The following is a 21,380-nucleotide window of genomic DNA, read 5'->3' as shown; positions in this document are numbered from 1 at the left end:
TTTCACTCTATTGCTCATGTAGACATAAAAGCATCTGCTTTGGTTGTGAATGTAGCCCAGCACCACCTTGCTATCCATGTAGAAGGTGGTGGGTTGTAGCTCAAGGTCAATCGTCTTTGTTATCAGGTCTGCAAGTTCTACCGCCAGTACGGCACCACAGAGCTCCAACCTTGGCACGGTGTGACCTTGATGTGGTGCTAGTTTCATCTTTCCCATGACAAAATCGACGTGAATGTCGTTCTCCCCACTGTAGACCCTGATGTATCCTAGAGCTGCTATTGCCTTCGTTGATGCATTTGAGAAGACATGTAGTTCTTTCTTCGGTGTGGCAATGGGCGAGTAGGGGATGTACGTGCGCTGCACACAAACACATTGGAGACAACTCAGAGAGGCTCGCCACATCTCTCATTCTTGCTTCTGCTCTCACGGAAGTGGCTCATTCCAACCTTTGGTGTTTTGGAAGAGCGTGTGCAGAAGGAGCCTCCCTTGGATTGTTACAGGCACAGCAAAACCTAAGGTGTCGAACAGGCTGTTCATCATTGACAGAACTCTTCTCCTTGTGAAAATGGTCTTCTGGGCTGGGGCTCTGAAGGTGAAGACATCCTTCTTCAAGTCCCAACTTGAAGGGGTATCTGTACCGAAGTTGAGTTCCTGTAGCTCCTTAACGTGATCTTCAGGATTAAAGGCTTCTAGCACTTCCTCACTGTTGGATGCAATTTTATGCAGCTTGAGGTTGGCTACCACTAGCATCTGGCATGTCCTTTTTAATAGGTCTATGGCCTCTGCTGGGATGGATACAGATTTTAGGCCATCATCAACATAGAAGTCCCGTTCCATGAATCGTCTGGCATCTGCACTGTATTTGGCTTCGCACACACAAGTTGTGTGGTGCAGACCATAGTTGGTAATTGCCGGGGAAGAGCCATACCCAAAGAGGTGCACTCGCATTCAGTATTCCATTATCTGTTGGTTGTGCTGTTTGTCACTGAAGCACAGGAAACATAGGTAGTAGTGATGATCTTCCCTGATGAGGAATGAGTAGAACATCTGCTGGATATCGGCCATGACGGCTATGGCTTCCTTTCTGAAGTGGATGAGCATGCCAATCAGGCTGTTGGGGAGATTGGACCCTGTGAGAAGGACTTTGTTCAAAGAGAGGCCTTGGAACTGTGCCCTGGCATCAAAAACTACCTGTATCTGGCCTGGCTTTGGGGGATGGTATACTCCAAAGAATGGCAGGTACCAGCATTATTCGTCACTTCCCAGAGGTGGGACAAGCTCGGTGTGTCCATTCTGGACCATCTTATTCATGAACTCTACTAGATGAGCCTTCAATTTGGACTTCCTGTTCAAAATTCATCTCAGACTGATGAGGTGAGATAGCACTTGCTCATGGTTGTTTGGCAGGCGCTGCCTGGGTATGCAAAAGGATAGTGGGGCTACCCAACTCTTGGTGGCAGCTTGTTGAAGTTCCTTATCCATGAGCTGCAGAAATTCATTGTCCTCTATACACAAGTCCAAATCATTGTCTTCTTTGCTGATCTGGAACACTGTTGTTCCTAAAACAGGGTTGATTGTCAAAGTCATGAAGCATTTTTTGTATGGTTTCAAGTGGGATGCTTGCCCATTACTGAGAATGGAAGTTGTGAAGACATCCACCTGGGGCCTGCAGCCGATCAACACAAACAATTCCTAATATGGTCCATCCTAGCCCTGCCGTGAGACCTAATGGTGAGCCTTCTGGGCCTTTGACCATTCCATGTTGAGCAAAGGCATCAGGATCTGGCTTCAGGATCTAGGGAAGGAAATTGATTAGCCACGTGTCTCAGGTGAGGTATGGTGCATGCTACCTTTGGTGTTGGGATCTGACTGCAAGTGTCTGGTAGGGCATCCCATTCTAGTAATGTTGGCAGTGAGAACCAGGAGCTCCCGTCTAGTGATTCTATGTAGAGACCTGTGACTTTCCTCCCCACCATGTGCTGGGGTCCAGTGCAAGTTGATTTCGTGAAGTGTATCTCCTGGGATGTCAAAGAGGTTGAAGAATGCTGACCTGACTAATGAGCAATTGCTTTGCATGTCCAGCATTACGTACATCTTTACAGCTTCTTCTGGGCACCCATCGGGGTAGATTCTCACTAAGCAAATTGGTTGGCATGAGTGAGGGAATGGTGAGTCACCACATAATGACGTGCAGTTGACACTCATGGCCATCTTTGTGTTAGCTTGGGTACCACATTGAGGCTCCTTGGTTGAATGAGGGTTAGGATTGTCTGTTGTGGTGACTCAGACTGTGGATGCAGGGCACCAGGGTGTTTGTCACTTTTGCATAGGTGACATTGCACCTTAGCTGTACAGGCTTTGACCATGTGTTCCATAGACTCACAGCACTCTGTACTACCTGATCAAAGCCTTCCTTTTATCCAGGGGCTTCTTTCTGAATTCTTTGCACTTGTTCAGAGCATGTGAGGACTTGATGAGTGGACATATCAGGTCTTTCTTTGCTTTCAGAGGTTGATGTTGAACTTTATTTGACAGTTGCACATCTGAGCTCTTCATGGGCAAAGTAGCGACCTCTGTTTTGTGCACAGACACAAAGGTTTTTCCTTTAGTATTTTGCAATGGACTCTTTGTCGAGCCAGATTTCTGAACAGGTTTTTTGGCAACTGGGGATCATTTTTCTCTAAAGCCTTTGCATAGCTTCGTTTGGTGGCCAACAAATTCTTCAAGAGCAGTGAAGGGAGGGTCTCTGTCTAGATTGTTTGCCCTGTAAGCATCAGATAGTTTGATCCATTCTTTGATTAGCTGTCCTGGTAGCTTTCAAACGATAGGCCTCTGCATTCTGTACTGGTCAAGACATGCGAGTCCTATCAAGGGGGATCCTATTGAGCTGCCTGTAGTTGCTTAAGGAGGGTAGAGAACGTCCATAACTTGTCAGGGTCATTTAGACTGATGTCAGGGAAATTGTTGACCTGGTCCAAGAGTGTGGACTCCGTCAACATAGATTTGCCATACCATTGATTGAGTACTTCCCAAGCTTCTTTGACTGGATCACCTAGATAAGCTGAGTAGATTTGTTTTACTAATCGCGCAGAATTTGGTCCTAGCCAAGCTATCATATGTATGAGCTCCTTGGTAAGCCGCAACCCTTCATCATGAGCAGTATGTGAGAAGATGTGCTTCCATAGCAAATATTCTTTGCCTGGCCTGTCAGAGAACTTCTGTGCTCCGCTAGATGCTAAGTCCCCCAGGGGCCTCCCATGGGTCCTGACCAGCATAGACTCTAGAATCAGGGGTGGGTGCCGAGGGTAGCTGGTATTTTTCTGCAGAAAACTTCATGACAATTTCATCTTGCCATGGTGCAAACAATAGTTGTCCTTGTTGCTGCTTGAGTTGCCTTGAAAGCCTGGCGAGAATTCTCTGGCCTTGGAATCGAGCTTGGAGGTTGCTGCTTCTTGTGTGTCTACCTGCTGAGAAGCCTTCACTGCTGCTGATGGGCTGACTTGATCACCTCTTGTGTCCTGGTTTGTTGGGATAGGTTCTTTAGATCTGAGAAGGGGGTCTTGTGGTGTGGTTCTGACAATGCCAGAATTCTGATTAATTTGTAGACCTAGTAGTTGCAATTCTCTTCTTCACCCCCTCTGTATGAATAATGGTCATCCACATAGGCTTTGACATGCTTGTGCGAGTTCTCCTTTTCCAACCTTCCAGAATTAAGTTAAGGGAAATGCTGTCAACCTTCACCTGTAAAGCGCTGGTCCATGCTATTTTTACTATAGCCTCCCGTTTGCACTGAAGAAACTTGAGACTGGCCTGAGCTCTGCCATTTCTTCTTTTCCCTTTGCCACATGAAGAACCATGGCAGCCATCTCTTCCTTGTGCAGTTGCTCTTCCTTTGCCACATCTAAAGCTGAAATGGCCACCGCAGCCTTGTGGTGGTGCGTCTTCAGCTCAGGCAGCTAGATATTCTCCTCTTGAAACCCTGACATTTGACTGTGATAGGAAAATTGTTGCAAGATACTGGTACCCACCCGAGACCGGGTTGGCTTTGGGTGAAGGGATGAGGCTTTCCTAGAGATGTAGGAGGAGGGTACACTTGACCGGTGAGATGGTGCATGCATATGATGAGATACTTTGGATGGCCTTCTTGCCCAGTGTGTCCTTGGTATGAGAGGAAGAGACTTTCTTAGGAGAGTGAGAGAAAGCTGCATGTGATCTCTGGGATGGCGCATGCAAACGATGGGACACTTCGGTTTCAACCTGGTTGCCCACTGTAGTCTCCACCTGAAGATTGGTTTGGATAAGGTCTTTGCTGCTTTGAAAATGTTTATTACACTCTTTCTTTAACGCCTGGAGGTGTTGCAGGTCCCTCTGAAGATTTGTATCTCTTAGTAGCGACTGGGTGTCAATGAGGTGGTGTTCATAAACTGTCCATTGCATGAAGAGCTCATCCATGTCATTAGCCAATGAACAGATGTGTTTAGGGGGTAACCCATATTTGGGTTTGTCACAGAGTCACTGCAACGTCTTCCAGGATTTCTCATGGCATTGATAGAGCCTGTCCCATTTCTCCAAAAGGCTCGACCACTTGGTCCCAGTAGGCTTTCTATGCTGCCTCAGGTTGTAGGTTGTCTGAGGTGCCTCTGCCTTTTCTGAGAGTTGGACATCCAATTCTGAGTTTTGGATAACAGATTCCAAGTTTGTGTCAAGGTTAGGTGGGGGGTTTGGCATTTCTGACCCATCTGCCATAACTGGAGAAGATCCCATGACTTAGGATTAGTACAAGTAATTTCCTGAATGTATTAGGAATTTTCAGTGCAATTCACTTTTTGGGCACTAGGCTGTATTGCAAGTTTTAGGAAATGTCAGTGCAGTTCACTTTCTGGACACTAGGGTGTGTTGCAAGCTTTAGGAGGTATTGATGCAATTCATTTTTTGGCCATTGGGGTGTGCTGAATGCACTTGGCTTGAATACTGGCTTGTGGTTTGCAGATGAGCCACCAGAGGATGCTGCATGTGACTAATGTTTGGAGTAACTGACTTTGGGTGCTTTTCCTTGTTGAGGTTTGTAAAGCTAGCTCTCCAGTTTTGGGTTCCCTAAGGGCCTTTTTCCGCGAACTTGGGTTCCCGTTTTTGACTGTATTAGCTTCATTCTCTTAATGGGATTTTGCCTTTCCAATTCTCCTTAAGCAATAATCACAAAAGCAGTCTGATTATACTTTAATCCTTTGGCTGAATTGCATTCCCGTTTGCTTCATGACCATTTCACTGTCCAATGATTTTTGCACATACCAAGTAAACTGGTGCTGGGCTGGTTGGGAACTCTCTCCCTTCCTGGTTGTCATGGCAACCTCTTAATTAAGCTCAAAGGATCCACTTGGCCGGGGTCAGATTCTCAGATAATAATCTAGGCTAGCAGATTGCCTTTCTTAAGCAAATTATGTTTCCATGGAGATCTTTCCATGAAGCTTTTACAATAAGTTAAGCAGTAAGGCTTTCTTTTACATGGCAAAGAGAGGGAATCAAAATCCTCCTCTTTGATTTACTGAAACAGGGTTTTTCTTGTTTGTTTCAAGACGAGGATGCAAACATGCATTGAAGAGATAGAGGAAAGGTTACGAAGAGACCATGTGCAGCACACTGCCATGACTCAGTAACTGTTTACCTCAAATGTCTATGACCTAATTAACACCACCAGGCAGTACCCGGAACCATCTAGATATGTGAGACTCTACCCTGGCTGGGATGTTCTTAGAGATTGACAAGGAGAATACACCAATAACAATGCTATTGCTATACATCCTCTTTGCTGCTTGTTAAAACTGTATAAAAAGCGATAAACTCTGCAAAGACACACAGACATTTTGGATACCCTGCTATGACTGGTTTCTGAATCCATTATCTGATGCCCGAAGCAGGACATCCTCCAGGGGAAGCAACAGCCAACATACTTACCTTTGTCTGGAATAGACCCCAAAGTGCATCCTTGTCCTCAGAGACCCCTCAGTGGTAAGTGTGGGTTGCAATCTATCTCAACAACAGCAACAACATGTACAGTAACTTTGATTCCTGTTACAAAAGTCAGGTGTTACAGCACCTGAGGTGGACATAAGGAAGCTGGTTGGGGAGATAGGGAAACATTGTCCCTGGTATCTGGAGCGCGGGACGCTCCATTAGTGGGATTGGACAAAGATAGGGCATACTTTACATCTTGAACCCCAGGCTCCAGGACAGATATTACATCTATGGTTTCAGTGCTGTCATGCAGTGGAAAAATTTGGCTCTGATGCTTTGGCAGGAAAACAATTGACCACAAAACCTCCACCTGATTACGATCAAATAAAAATTATTCCCCCGAAATCATCTTCAATTGGACCTTCAGCTCCTCATGAAGAGGTTAATTCTTCTGCTTCTCTACAGCCATTGTACACCCCCAAGAGGAAATTTTAGAGGAACAATTAGCAAGGGGGGGATATAGAAGAAACTGCTGATATGTTGTCTGTTTGTTCACCTAATTTGATTCCCCAAGAACATGAGGTAATGGTAATTGACTTAAAGGATTGTTTTTTCTCTATTCCCCTCTGCCCATGACCAGGAAAAGTTTGCATTTACTGTGCCTGCAGTGAATCATTCAAAACTTAATAAATGTTATCACTGGACTGTCTTGCCACAGGGCATGTGTCAGCCTCTGTTTTGCTGCTTGCTTTTCGACTGCCATTGAAACGGGGAGGGGGTCATGGTATTTGGGTGTGGAAAATATTCTGTGCAGGAGTGACTGTAAGAAAGGAGCCATCTACTGCACATGTGGCAGAGAAAGGAGTTTTCCGCCAAAGCCAACTGTGCGGCATACCAACCTGATGATGATTTTTGAAGATGTCTCCCACATGACACCTGTGGAGTAATTGGATTGGACTATGGGATGGGGTTACCAAGGGGAGGGGAATGGGTCACATATTATATCTATGATTACACGCGCTTTTGCCTCAGATCCTGCTTTGCTTAGCTACTATCTACTTATAACCAGTAAAAGTACTGTCAGCCTCTGCTTCGTTGCTGCTTTTTGGCTGCCATTGAAATGGGGGGGGGCATGATATTTGGGAAGGGAATCATTCTGTACTGGAGGACTGTTTAATTAGGGAGTTTTTCTCACCATCTCTTTGCGCATGTGGAAGAAAGGGAGTTTCCTGCCAAGGCCAACTGTCCAGCATTCCATCCTGATGATGATTTTTGAAGATGTCTCCCACCTGACAGTTGGGTGAAATATGCTTGGACTATGGACCGGGGTACCAAGGGGAGGGGAATGAATCTTGTATTGATATCTATTGATTTTGCGCCTTTTTATTCAGATTCAGCTTTGCTTTGCTTCTTTTCGTTTGTAGCCAGTAAAAGTTCACTTAATTCTGAAATATGGAGTTGGGTGGTTTCTTTCTTGGTTATTAAATGAAGGGGCAGTGACAATAAGCTGAATCTCACCTCGCATCCATCCCGGAGTGAAAACCTTCTGAGGGGGGTGCAACCAAAGAAAAAAAATGTCCCTCCATGACAGTGATCAAGAGGAGGATATGGGAGCAGCTGCAGCTCCCACATTAATGGAATTATTGGCTGACCTGCAAGTGGAAGAACCGACTGTTCGACCCAGGTGGACTTGGGGAGTGGGACAGAAAGAGGAAACTGAAGAACCGCTAACTGGAATTACGGTGAGAAGACCCAAAAAGCCAGCAGCTGAATGACGGGATCCTGAAGAGGAGGATTTCATGATGGTCCAAGCCATGAAACTTCTTGAAGGAGCGTGGGAAAAACATCGGACTCGAGAGAGTGGGGGCGACAAAGAACTGGAGGAAGAACTGAAAAAAAGGTACACATTGCCTAGTTTAAAGGAGGCTGGGGGAGCCGAAGAGGGATGTGCACAAGATGACCCAGAGCCAACCCCACCTCTGGCGGCTAGAGACATTCCAAAAAGGGGGTGCCCTCACCAACGCCGGATGGCTAAGGTCCCTCCTCTATGTGTGAAATACACCGGGGATCCTAAAGAACTCAGGTTGTTTTTAATTCAGGTCTGGAATTATATGCAAATGTATGGACCAGACCTGAACTCAGATGAAGCTAAAGTAAGAATCGTATTAATGGCTCTGAAGAAGAAGGCAGCTGACTGGATGGTCGGATTACATAATAATGATTCCCCTCTCCTAAGAAACTTTAATGGGTTTATGGCAGCTTTGAGAAAGTGCTTTGATGATCCTCTCACCGAGCGCAGGCTAGAATTAAATTTACAACCCTTAGACAGGGGAAAAGAACTGTGGCTGAGTATGTGCAAGAATTCCAGGAACTGTCAGCTTATATGAGAGGATGGTCTGAAGAGGCCTTGCTAGACCATTTCGCTGATGTCTTGAACAAAGAAGCAATGTGTAAACAGATGGGCCCCCCGCTGGTTGCAACCTTGGTATGAGGCAGCAGCAGATGTTGTAATTGATTTAGCCAGACTTCATTACAAAGGAGAAGGAGAAAGTAAGGATTCCCCACCTCCCACCAAATCCCCCCTCCCAAAGATGCAAAAAGGGGGAAGGGGAGGATTTACAGGCAAACCCAAACCTCCTGTCTGCTTCCGCTGTGGGAAGGAGGGGCACCATGCTGTAAATTGCCGAGTCAAGATGAGTGACACTGCTCCACCCGCCCCCAGAGAGAGAAAAAGCCAGAGAAGCCTCCCAGCAGGAAGAAGGAACCAGTTTTGATGGGGGAGGAGGTTTCTCAACGCTTCGACCTGGAGGAAGGAGAGAGCGGAAGCCCCAGTTCGTCTGACAACAGTGACTCTGAGGACACGGACCGCTGGGTAAGTTTCCGTTCGGGGCCCATGCTTGTCCCAGTTGAACTTAGAGTGCCCTCTTCTGGCATGCAAAAGAAACTTCTTGCTCTTTTAGACTCTGGTTGCTCACGTTGCATTATAAACCCAGAAATAGTTGAATTGGGGTTGAAATTGAAAACTTTGAAAATCCCAATTGCATTTTGCCAATTAGATGGCTCTATTGCGGGGGGAAGTCCTGCTCATTTTACTACTGAACCCATCGAAATGTGGATGGGGACCCATCAAGAAATGATAACTTTTATTGTGGCCCCAGGAATGGACCGGCCCCCGGCCCCAGGAATGGACCGGCCCCCGGTCCCCTGGCTCCATAAATGGAACACACGCATAAATTAGAGAAATGGGTGGTTGCACATTTGGTCAGCCGCACCCCCTGAGGGAAAAGTGGAGGACCCGGAATCAGATAAGGCAGGCCCCAAACTAGCCAGAGGGCATGAAAGAATTGAGGGGGAGGAGAGAATCCCAAAGGAATACTGGGACCTGAAAGATGTTTTCAGTGAGAAATCTTCTGATAAGTTGCCCCCTCACAGGCCCACCGATTGCACCATTGATATTCTACCAGGTGTGAAACTCCCAAAACCCAAAATTTATTCAATGACCCCTAGGGAGATGAACAAAATGAGAAAATTCATTGATAAAAACTTGAAAAGGGGTTTCATTGAACCAGCTAGACCCAAAGTAGCAGCTCCAGTATTATTCAGAGAGAAGAAAGATGGCTCCTTCCGTCTCTGTGTGAACTTTAAAAATCTTAACTGCATTTCTGCCCAAAATCTCTACCCTTTACCACTAATGAAGGACATGCTGGCACAACTAGGGAAGGGGAAGATCTTCACTAAATTGGACCTGCAGAAAGCATACTATTGGGTCAGAATTAAAGAGGGAGATGAGTGGAAAACTGCATTCAATTTCCCTCTTGGTTGTTTCCAATTTCGAGTTATGCCATTTGGACTGCAGGGGGCACCAGTGGTTTTCATGCAATTAATTAATGAAGTTTTACATGACCATCTTTACAAAGGTGTGATGGTCTATCTAGATGATATCCTTATTTACACAGAGACACGTGAGGAACACGTGAAACTTGTTCGCACAGTGCTCAAAAAACTACGTGCGGCAGAACTATATGCCAAATTATCCAAGTGCGAATTTCATCAGGAGAAGGTAGATTACCTGGGCTATCGAATCTCCCGCAGAGGGATAGAGATGGACCCGGCAAAGGTTAAAGCAGTCACCGAATGGGAAGCCCCATGCACACGTAAACAGTTACAGAGCTTCTTGGGGTTTGCCAACTTCTATCGTCAATTTATTCCTTCTTTTGCTAAGATCGCTCTGCCAATTACAAACCTCCTGAAGTCAAAAGGCGGGGCAAAGCCCAAACCTAGCAAACCTTTAAACTGGACTATGGAATGTCAGGCTGCTTTCGAGAAATTGAAACGTCTGTTCACATAGGAACCAGTCCTCAAACACCCAGACATGGACACACCTTTTGTGGTCCAAGCTGATGCTAGTGATGTTGCAGTGGGGGCGGTACTACTTCAAGCAAATGCACAGGGGAAATTACAACCATGTGCTTACACCTCTCGTAAGCTAACCGACACTGAGAGATGCTGGGCTATTTGGGAGAAGGAAGCTTTTGCTGTTTGTTGGGCTTTGGCATCACTTTCTAGAGGGCGCAAAACACCCTTTTGAGGTATGGACTGACCACAAGAACTTGGAGGCATTAAAGACCCCCAGAAAACTGTCTCCCAAACAAATGCGGTGGGCACAACATTTCAATAGATTCAATTTCACTTTGAAATATATCCTGGATGGGAAAAATTTTATGTCCAGGCTTCCACAGTACAACAGTTCAAAACTCAGTGTTGTCCAGCCTGTCATACCTATGAGAAGTCTGGCCGCTCCTGTTGTCACCAGAAGTCAGGCGAACTCTAAGTTAGAGGTCACACAGGACCTTGTCACTAACCTCAAGGGGGCTCTTACAAATGATGACTGGTTCCAACAACATGCAAATGAGTGCACCATGAAAGATGGACTTGCTTGGATTGGTGCTAAGTTGTACATTCCTCGTTTGTATGTGTTAATTACAAGAACCTTAACGCAGTCTGTGTTCATAACCTCTACCCATTACCATTAATGAAGGACATGCTGGCCCAGTTGAGTAAAGGAAAAAGTTTCACGAAGTTAGACCTGCAAGAGGCCTATTACAGAGTCAGAATTAAGGAGGGGGACGAGTGGAAAACTGCGTTCAACTGTCCTCTTGGTTGTTTTCAATTCTGTGTACTGCCATTTGGCCTACAGGAGACACCAGCTGTTTTCATGCAATTAATTAATGAGGTTTTGCATGACCACCTCTACAAAGGCGTGATGGTCTATCTTGATGACATTATTTACATGGAAACACGTGAAGAACACATGAAATTAGTTTGCTCAGTGCTAAAAAAAACTCCGGGCAGCAGAACTGTATGCAAAATTGTCTAAATGTGAATTTCATCAGGAGAAGATTGATTACCTTGGGTATCATATCTCCTATGATGGCATAGAGATGGACCCAGCAAAGGTCCAAGCTGTCACTGAATGGGCGCCCCCCCGCTCCCGCAAACAATTGCAAAGTTTTTTGGGATTTGCTAATTTTTATCGTCAGTTTATTCCTTCGTTCGCCAGAATTGCCCTCCTGATTATGAACCTCCTAAAATCGAAGGGAGAGGCCAAACCTAGACCAGGCAAACCGTTGAATTGGACAGTTACTTTCGTCTTCTCCACTTTCACAAGCTCCTACTGTTTTTTCAGATGGAGGGTGAATGAGAGGAGCGATTGCTTACAAGGATTCTCATTATGATACCAGGAAAGTGCCCTACACTGTAATACAGTCGTCCCCGCAATGCTCAAAATTGCTGCTATTTTAGCTTTCCATACCTTTTCTCAACAGCCTTTTAATTTAATCTCTGACTCTCATTATGTGTGTCTATTTATTTTTAATCTTTCACGTGCTTACATCACACCCAGGATTTACCCCAATCTCATGGCTCTGTTTTTAACTTTGCAGCAACTACTACAAGACCGAAAGCATTTATTCTTTGTTTCTCACATACGCAGTCACTCGTCTCTTCCTGGACCTCTTTCTGAAGGCAACAGTCATGCTGATGCCGCTGTGCATATTTTACCTAAGTTGTTTTCATATCCATTCTTCAGTCACTCTTTTTTCCATCAAAATGCCAGGGGGCTGGCACAAGCTTGCCATATTCCACTCGACCAAGCCAAGCAGATTGTTTCATCCTGTCCTCAATGTTCTGGGGCATCCCCCTCGGGGGACACAGGAGTTAATCCTCGTGCTTTTGCCTCTAATCAACTATGGTAAATGGATGTTACCCATGTTCCCTCTTTGGCTCCCTGGAAGTATATTCATTTATCTATTGATACCTATTCAGGGGCGCTTTGGGCTACACTTCAACGAGGGGAAACAGCTAATCATGTTATTTCTCATCTTTTTTCAGCCATTAATGCCTTGGGCAAACCATCCTCTTTAAAAACTGATAACGGTCCGGCCTATTCTTTGCAATTTTGTACAACCTGAAATATTGTTCTTACTCATGGGCTACCCTACAATTCCACAAGTCAAGTCATCGTGGAACGTGCTAATCGGTCCTTTAAGGACTGTCTTCGCAAACAAATAAAAAAGGAGGGCTCTCAGGTACCCAATTTATCATGGGTAACACAACAGGTTAAAAAAGTATTATTTACCTTAAATCAATTGAATGTCTCCATTCAAAATTTGACCGCTTATCAGAGACACTTTCAACAGAAAACAAGTTTGCCTCCCCCTCTAGTATATTATTGGGCATTACCAGAAAAACATGGTTAGTGTCAACCTCTGTTTTGGTTACTTGGTTACAGCTTTGCTATGCTTGCTTATTACTGGCTGCTATAGGAATGGGGGGAGCATGGTATTGGGGAAAGGAATAATATTGTACTGGAGGAGTCTTGTTCTCACCATCTTCTGCGCATGCTGGTGGCTGATATTTGGATTTGGTCAAGGCCAATAGTCTCACATACCAACTTGATGAATCTGTTTGAAGATGCACCCCACATGACACCTTAGGGAGTTGCAAAATGGACACTGGGTTGGGGAATTGGGGGGAGGGGTTGGGCAAATGTTTGATATGTATGATTTCGCGCGTTTCTGCTTCCGACCTTGCTTTACTTCGCTGCTATCTTTTCATAACCAGTAAAAGTACTGTTAATCCTACAAATGGAGTTAAGTGGTTTCTTTCTTGGTTGCTGAAGGAGGCATGCCTGACGATAAGCAAGGTCCCTCTGATTACTTGGGGACGAGGATATGCTGCTGTGCTTGCTCCTACAGGACCCTTGTAGATTCCAGCAAGTTGCGCCTGCCCAGATAGTGATGTTGTGGCACCAGTCCCCGAATCCAGTTCCAGAAATGGCCAAGGTGACTCTACAGACAGCGCAGTGGCCAATACAATCTCATTGGACCAGCCGTCCAGTGACGTGGAGAGACGTGAAAAACCTGACCACCAAAGCGCAGGCACTGCTGCAACAGCAACAAGCAAACCCCCGAGAACTTATGCGCTGCCATTTTTGCAGTTTTAACTGCCAATTCCTTAGCCATCATTTGTTTATGTTTGATTGTTAATTGCTGCCCTCTAGCGACAGCAGCTGTCATCTCACCCAAACACTCACTTGAGCAGCGAATGAAGCAAAACCTATGGGTGCAGCTAGCTAGCATCACACAAAATGATGTCTTTTGCTTATCTGAATCATATGACATGGAAAATTTGCTTTCTACATGCTTGGTCCCTGTTTGTACCCTGTCTACAGTAATTCAAAATTTCACTGGCTAGGGTAGATTTTTATTAAACGAAAACTTTAACTATGAGACTATATCTAGTTGGGGGTTGATTGCCTATGATCCACCCCCTTATGCAATTGCTTTGCACACCCCGGTAGTAGTAGTTCCTGAGAATATAACATGCACAAAAATAGTTAATTGTACATCTTCAAGTAAAAAAACCCTCACTGTTTTCGTATTAGTTCACCTGTTTTAAACTGTACAGCTTTTGAGGAGACTTCCTTTAATTTTGCCCATGTTTGGCTCCTGCAAGGATGGTTTTTACATGTGGTCAAGAAACTTTTAATTACATTCCTGCTTATATTAGTGAAGCATAATGTTGCCTCAGCCGGTTGATTCCTGTTTTGCTTTCCAAACTGCAAATTCACTCAAACTGTTCTCGATGTGGAGTCACGCTAGATAGCACTTGTGACTCTGAGACAGCTTTACTTAATAAAGCGGAATACGTAGCATTGGCTATATCTATAGTGGGTGTGCCAGCGCTTGCTTCTCCTGCTCATCTTAACATTAACTCTATTGCGTGTAATTTGGCAAAAACAATTAATGATACTTCTTCAGCTATTTCAGCAATCAACCATGAGCTGCAAGCTTTGCAAAAGGCTATTTTACAAAATCGTGCTGCTATTTGCTTTTGCGCCAGCATTTGGGTTGTGAAAGTTTTGACAGAACGTGTTGTTTTAATCTTTCAGATGAACCACGAACCATCCAGCACCAGCTCAATATTTTACACAATTTGGCCTCTGATTTGAAAATTGATACTTTAGGATCTTGGTGGGAAAGCTTTTGGGCTTGGTTGCCCACAGGCTTATTGGGAAATGTCCTACGTTATTTAGTCATTATTTGTGCTATTTTGATTGGTGGGTGCTGTTTTTTTCAGTGTCTTCTTTCATTTTGCAATATATGTACCACAGCTTTTCACTCTAAACCCCCTCCCACACTGCCTCAGGTTTCTCTCCTGATTATGATCCTTTTACTAACCCCTCTTACGCTACCTTATCTAACAAAATAGAAAATAGTGCGATGTAGAGATAGAGGAAAGGTTACGAAGAGACCATGTGCAGCACACTGCCATGACTCAGTAACTGTTTACCTCAAATATCTACGAGCTCACCTAATTAGCACCTCCAGTCAATACCGGGAACCATCTAGATATGTGAGAATCTACCCTGGCCAGGATGTTCTTAGAGATTGACAAGGAGAATACACCAATAACAATGCTGTTGCTATATATCCTCTTTGCTGCTTGTTAAAACTGTATAAAAGGCAATAAACTCTGCAAAGACAGATAGACATTTTGGATACCCTGCTATGACTGGTTTCTGAATCCATCAATGCATTTGTTTTCACTTTCTTGTTTCCAAGCCATGCGCGTTTGGCCTTTCCACAGTAAGTTAAATTTTACAGAAGGTCTTTTCAACAGCAGATTGAACTGGTTAGGTTGGGAGGGGCTTCTGTATCATACAAATTCTGTGTTCCCTCCCCTGGTGCTCAATTAAACAAGGAGCAAGGAGAGAGATGAAACCTGCCTTTTGTTGAGAGAATCTGTTCTTTGCAAAGAGAGGCTTAATACTTCTCACATAAACAGAACCTTTCTTTAGCAAGAAGTTTAGCTCTCTTCTCACTGTTCTGGTACAAGCATAAGATCACTCTTTACAGGCAGATAAACTCCTTGCACATGGGAAATTGTACAAATTATGTTTATTCTCCAGGCATTCTCAAAAACAATAACTCACAATTACTGCTGAGATTCTTCTGGGGCACACAACATAATTTGATCCCATAATATGAAGGTGAGAAGAGGTGCTTTCTTCCCCATGATGAGAAGCTGCTGTTAGCTTCCTTTGTTCGGATTCAAAATGACCACTGGTCTGCATGGCACATTTACCCAGCAGCCTATCCAAGGTATAATCCAGTGGCCAATCAGCAAGGCAGATGCAACTACATGACATAAAGACTACATTTCCCAGAAGGCAATCTCTTAAAGCAACAGTATTTACTTCCTAAACTAACTTGAACAGTATTTAATTCCTATTCTAACTGCAGTATATCCTCAAATCAGTACATGTATAGATATAAAATCTGTATTTTTATTCCACTATTTTATATTCAAATGTACCAATGGGACAATCTAAGTCCATAGTTAAATCTGCAAACAAGACACAGAAAGAAAGCAATTATATAACAGAAATATCCATAGATAATCCACTGTGCCAATGGAATTCTTAATTTTGTGTGTGTGTGTGTGTGTGTGTGTAGGTAGGTAGGTAGGTAGGTAGGTAGGTAGGTAGGTAGGTAGGTAGGTATTCATAGAATTTCACGGGTGTAGGTATGCTGGTCTTGTTGTATTCGGGTCTTTTCCCATGTAAGATTGAGATTGTCTTGGCAACGTTTCAGCGAGGTCTCACTCACCATCCCCAGGCTGGTGTTTTTGGCTGTTTAGGCCAAAATAGAATACCCATCAATCTAAGCATGACCAACAAGCAAGCTATTTGTTTTTTTTTTAGCTGAACACTATCTGGAAGGCCAAGGCTCCCACCTTAGTCAATTGGCAGAATGGAATATTCTGTTTAATGAAATAACCAGCATTTTCCTGCCAAAAAACAACAACAACAGGTATTTAATTAAGAGTCCCAAAGGTGCTTTTTCAAGAGGCAACTGGACTTTCTTGTGTATCTTTGAAGATGTTTCACTTCTCATCCAAGAAGATTCTTCAGCAAAGAAGAGGCAAAACATCTTCAAAGAAAAACAAGGAAGTCCAGTTGCCTCTTGAAAAAGCACCTTTGGGACAACCATGACCTGGATGACTGAGAATCTCAATAGACATTTAACTGAGAGATTTATTTCCAGTTACCAGCTAAAAGAATGCTAATAGTGACAAGTTAATTTTCAAGGAGAATAAGGAAGAGTAACAGCACAAGTAATGTGTGCATGTATGTGTATGATAGCACTACTTAAAACTTTAGAAAACACATTGAATTGCTTTTTTACACAGAACAAAGCACATTAGGAAAAAGCATATTGGGATTAATTTTTATGCTAATAAAAATATGTGAGACATGCCACAAATTGTTTCATCAAAATAATTTACTTGCATTTCTAGCAAATTGAAAATTCCTAACTAGAATTAAAGTTCCAACCCATGCATCTTTCCTCCATTTAACGTAGTTATTTATAAGCAATCACACAAAATACCTTACCTGAATGCTTCTGACATTTGAAGTTCGTTGATTTGACATATTTAAGCAATAGAATTTTCACTGCAAAAAACCTAAAATCAATTAAAGAAACAAAAAAAAGAATAGCAAAAACTTTATGAATTATAATGGCATTCTATAAGCAAAGTTTTATTACTATACTTTGACTATGGTGCTGCCTGGTAACTATGAATTCATCAGCTCAAATTATCTTTCAGAGTCAAGTTTCAGAGTTACTAAGATACACGCACAGGAACTTAGAACATCTGAAATTCGTTACTGAATTTTTAATAGATCCAATGAGTAATATCACTTTCACAACACAATAGGAAAGGAGCACATGTTCTATTAATGGTACAAAGTTAATAACTATCTACATTATTTATTTATTATTTATTTCAATTCACAAAACAGAATTGCAAAACCTTTATATACGAAACCAGAGTTTTCTGGATGAACTTTCATGCAGGGACGTGCAGTCACTGGAGGCAGGGGAGGCAGGGCCTCACCAGTCTCATGAGGAAAAGAAAAGAATTTTTAAAATAATTAAAAAGGCCAAGGTAGTTGCTGCCAGACTCCAAGTCACAGTGACTTTGAGTCTGCTAAGTGTTAACTGTAGGGGGAGGCGAGAGAACTATGGGCCTCCTTTGCATAAGGAATTTTTCGCCTTTTAAGAGTTAAGCAAGGGTTAAAAAGTGAAAAATTCCGTATGCAAAGGAGGCATGTGATTCTCCCGCCTCCTGATCTGGGAGCAGCAAATCATGCCTTGCGCCGCTTGAGCGGGGAGGGCAGAGACTCCATTTCCAAGGCTGCAGAGGGAAAGCGAGCTAAAGCCTTCCTCGCTGCAGGTTGAACTTCTTGGTTGCAGATGAGCGAGAGAGAGAAAACCGTGAAGGGAGAAGAAAGAGAAGGAAGGAAAGAAAGAGGTGGAGGAAGGAGGGAGGAAGGAGGAAGGAGGAAGGAGGAAGGAGGAAGGAGGAAGGAGGAGGAGGAGGAGGAGGAGGAGGAGGAGGAGAAGCATCTCTGGGCAGGCGAATTATGCATGCACTAAGCGAGCTCTGAGAGAATGGCTGTGGAAGGTAATGGCTGCGGTTCTCCTGCCTTTTCCTTTTGCAAAGCCAGAGGTGCCCCCGGGCGCCCTCCCCACCTTCCTCGTCCTTTGCTCTCACCTGAGGGGAGCAATCGCAACTGAGTCAGGGTGTGTGTGTCAGCAAGCAGATCAAAGGCTTTGGCGCCTTGGCCAAATGAGGGGTAGGAGTGGGGATGGGTGGGGGATGCCGGCCACAAACAGAGGCTTGGAGGGGGCGCAGAGAGGTGAGCCGGCGAGGAACCTGCTGAGCTAGGGACAGCCGCCAAGGCTTCCCTCTTTGCTAGGCTCCTGCATAGCTCCACTGCAGTGCTGGCTGGCTCGCCCCTCTGCCCCCTCCCCTGACCTCGCTTTAAAAGAAGCTTGCGGTTTCATTCAACAGAGACCCATCCAAATCCTGAACACATAACCCCCGCCTTCGTCTTCCCTTCCGAGGGCGTTCATGGAATCCCCACCATGTCCTTTTTATCTGCAGCTGTTAGTCCAATGTTAAGCTATTGAGCTCCTGCCTGCCTGCCTGCTTGCCTGCAAGCACTTTCTGGGCATCAGGTGAAGTCGGCAGGCATGGAAGGCTACTATGTGGCTACTAACAATGGTCAGGGCTGCCCTATGGCAGGGCTTTAAAGTCTCGGTGCCGCGTCCGCCATAGAGCGGGTCCCGGTCCCACTCTATGGTGGATGCGGCGCCGGGGCTTCGGTGGGGCTTTCGCACTTGCCTCACCGGCCATGAAGCTCACCGCACGTCACTGCTTTCATGTAGACTGTAACCTAAAGAGGATAAACAAACTACTCAGAAATCTGATAAGAAGGGAATTCAGAGAATAAAGACCACTAGAAATTATTGAATTATGTTCAATACAGCTTCCCATCTTATTGTGCCTATTAAAGTACAGGTTGTCCTCAACTTACAACAGTTCATTTAGTGACTGTTCAAAGTTATAATGGCACTGAAAAAAGTGACTTATGAACATTTTTCATACTTATGATCCCTGCAGCATTCCAATGATTGCATGATTTTTATTTGGATGCTTGACAACTGACATTTATGACAGTTGCAGTATCCTTGGGTCATGTGATCAACTTTTTCAACCTTTTAATAAGAAAAGTCAATGGGGAAACCAGATTCACTTAACAACCATGTTACTAATTTAACAACTGTAATGATTCACTTAATAAATGTGGCAAGAAAAGTCATAAAATGGGACAAAAGTCACTTAACAAATTTCCCACTTAGCAACATAAATTTTGGGCACAATTATGATCATAGGTTGAGGACCACCTTGTATGGCATGGCTTGGATATATACTGTTTTCCAGAAGTCAGTTTCTAAATTTATATGTAACCTTAAATTGGCACTAAAAATAAACGATAAGAATAAAATATAATCAAAATGGAAATTCCTCAGTGATACAACTGCATAGGATTACTTTAAGTGGAGGCAAACTTTCTTCCATGTGACCTCATTGCTGCTTGAGAAATCAGGACAACAAATGTTGATGAGTAAAAATAGACTATCTTCTTGGACTGCAATTCCCATCCTCTGTTTTACTTGCTTAATTTTATTTAGCAATAGAGTTCTTAAGGACACTATGTCTTAGGTCTGACTGCATGAACAGGAAAGAGGCTAATAGTTAATAGAAACAGATGATACTTTCATATTTTCATGGAGATTTTTCCCCTTTCACCCAAATCACTCTTGGAATATCACCATATATGTTAATATTGCACAAGCATTGCAATGTTGGGGAAGAAAATGAACTATATCTCAGGTACCAAATCTTTTGCATTAGGGATTAAGAATTTGTGCTCCTTTTAAAGTTGACAAATTACAACTATCAGCAGCCAGGTCAATACAATTATATAAGGGTTGTATTAGACAGGAACTTTGAGATTGACTCTTTATACTGTTTATCCCTCAAAATAAATTCCTAATTAGAAGCTCACAAGTTGCTCTGGGCTTTAAGTCCCTGCTTTCCTCCCGGCATGGTCAGTGATAAAAGGATGCTGGAAATTTTAGTTCAACCCTGATCTCTACGCATCTTTTTTAAGCCATCAAATTATTGTAAGAAAGTGAGCTTAGAAGCCTACCTTGTTGTCTTAGAGGTTTTGGACGACAATCTATAGCATCAGCCATAATATCTTGGTAATGTCAGCCAAAAGATCTGTTATGGGACAAATTCTTTTTTCTTTCCTATTTTACTACTACTTGCATTTATCTTGAATTCAATGCAGCTTCTTCTCCTGTGTACTTATACAGTACATAGGATTGCAGCCTACCAGTTGCAACCAGGTATAAACAGCAGTTTTTTTCAGTTGCTGATAGCTGCGAGCTCTTTGTATTGTGTAGAGTAAGATGTTTTGTCCCATTTTCACCTCATTCTGGAGTGTAGATGGGTTTTTAAAATTTTATATAGGTGTGTTAAATACACAAACACGCACACACACACATACACACACACACACTGCATTCAGAAAGTATTCAGACCCTGTTCACTTTTGTCAATTTTGTTGTGCTGCAGCTATATTCTATAATTGTTGAAATTCTTTTTTTTCTCTCATTAACAATAAACTTTCTGCTGTCCTGAACATAAACACGCTTAGAATTTGTTCCTTGCGGTCTGAGAGTCCTTCAGGTGCTTTTTTATAAACTCCAAATGGGCTTTCGTGTGTTTTGCACTGAGGAAAGGCTTCCATCTAGCCCAGATAGGTGAAGGGCTGCAGTGAGGGTGCAGAGATCCTTCTGGAATTCTCCACACAGGATCTCTGAAGCTCAGACTCATACCATCAGGTTCTGGGTCATTTCTCTTAATAAGTCCTTTCTTCCCCGATTGCTCAGTTTGACTGGGTGACCAGCTGTTGGAAGAGTCCTGGTTGTGCCAAATGTCCTCCATTTGAAAATTATGGAGGCCACTGTGCTCTTAGGAACCTTTAGTGCAGCAGAAATTTTATTGTAGTCTTCCCCAGATCTGTGCCTTGCAATAATCCTGTCTCTGAGCTCTGCAGGCAGTTTCTTTGACCTCATCACTTTTGCTCTGCTACAATATGCATTGTCATCTGTGAGGCCTTCTATAGAGAGGTGTGTGCCCTTCCAAATCATGTCCAATCAATTTAATTCACCACAGGTCAACTCCAGTCAAGGTGTAGAAACATGTCAGCAATGATCAAGACAAATGGGGGTCACTAAAGCTAAATTTCAGGTGCTGTTGCAAAGGATCTGAATAGTTATGCCTTTGTGATATTTCAGTTTTTTTCTTTTTAATAAATTTACAGATATTTCTAAAATTCTATTTTCACTTTGTTATTACGGAATACTGAATGTAGATTAATGAGAAAAAAAATGAATTTCAACAACTGTAGAATCAGGTTGCAGCATAAAAAATTGACA

The 21,380-nt window shown here is 43.5% G+C and overlaps 1 protein-coding gene across 1 annotated transcript in view; it reads right to left on the bottom strand.

The window, feature by feature from the left end:
* Positions 1 to 15,570, bottom strand: part of SMPX (small muscle protein X-linked) — a 54,178-nt gene extending 38,608 nt beyond the window's left edge. Inside the window, exon 1 of the mRNA XM_032226663.1 lies at positions 15,449 to 15,570. Within this exon, the coding sequence (XP_032082554.1) occupies positions 15,449 to 15,496 (48 nt within the window). The 5' untranslated portion in view covers positions 15,497 to 15,570. The remainder of the gene's footprint in view (positions 1 to 15,448) is intronic.
* Positions 15,571 to 21,380: the final 5,810 nt, after the last annotated feature.

This window comes from Thamnophis elegans, chromosome 11, assembly GCF_009769535.1.
Source record: "Thamnophis elegans isolate rThaEle1 chromosome 11, rThaEle1.pri, whole genome shotgun sequence".
NCBI classification, from domain to species: Eukaryota; Metazoa; Chordata; class Lepidosauria; order Squamata; family Colubridae; genus Thamnophis; species Thamnophis elegans.
Note: the sequence above shows the minus strand (reverse complement) of the source record. Positions and strands in the feature narration are given on the sequence as shown.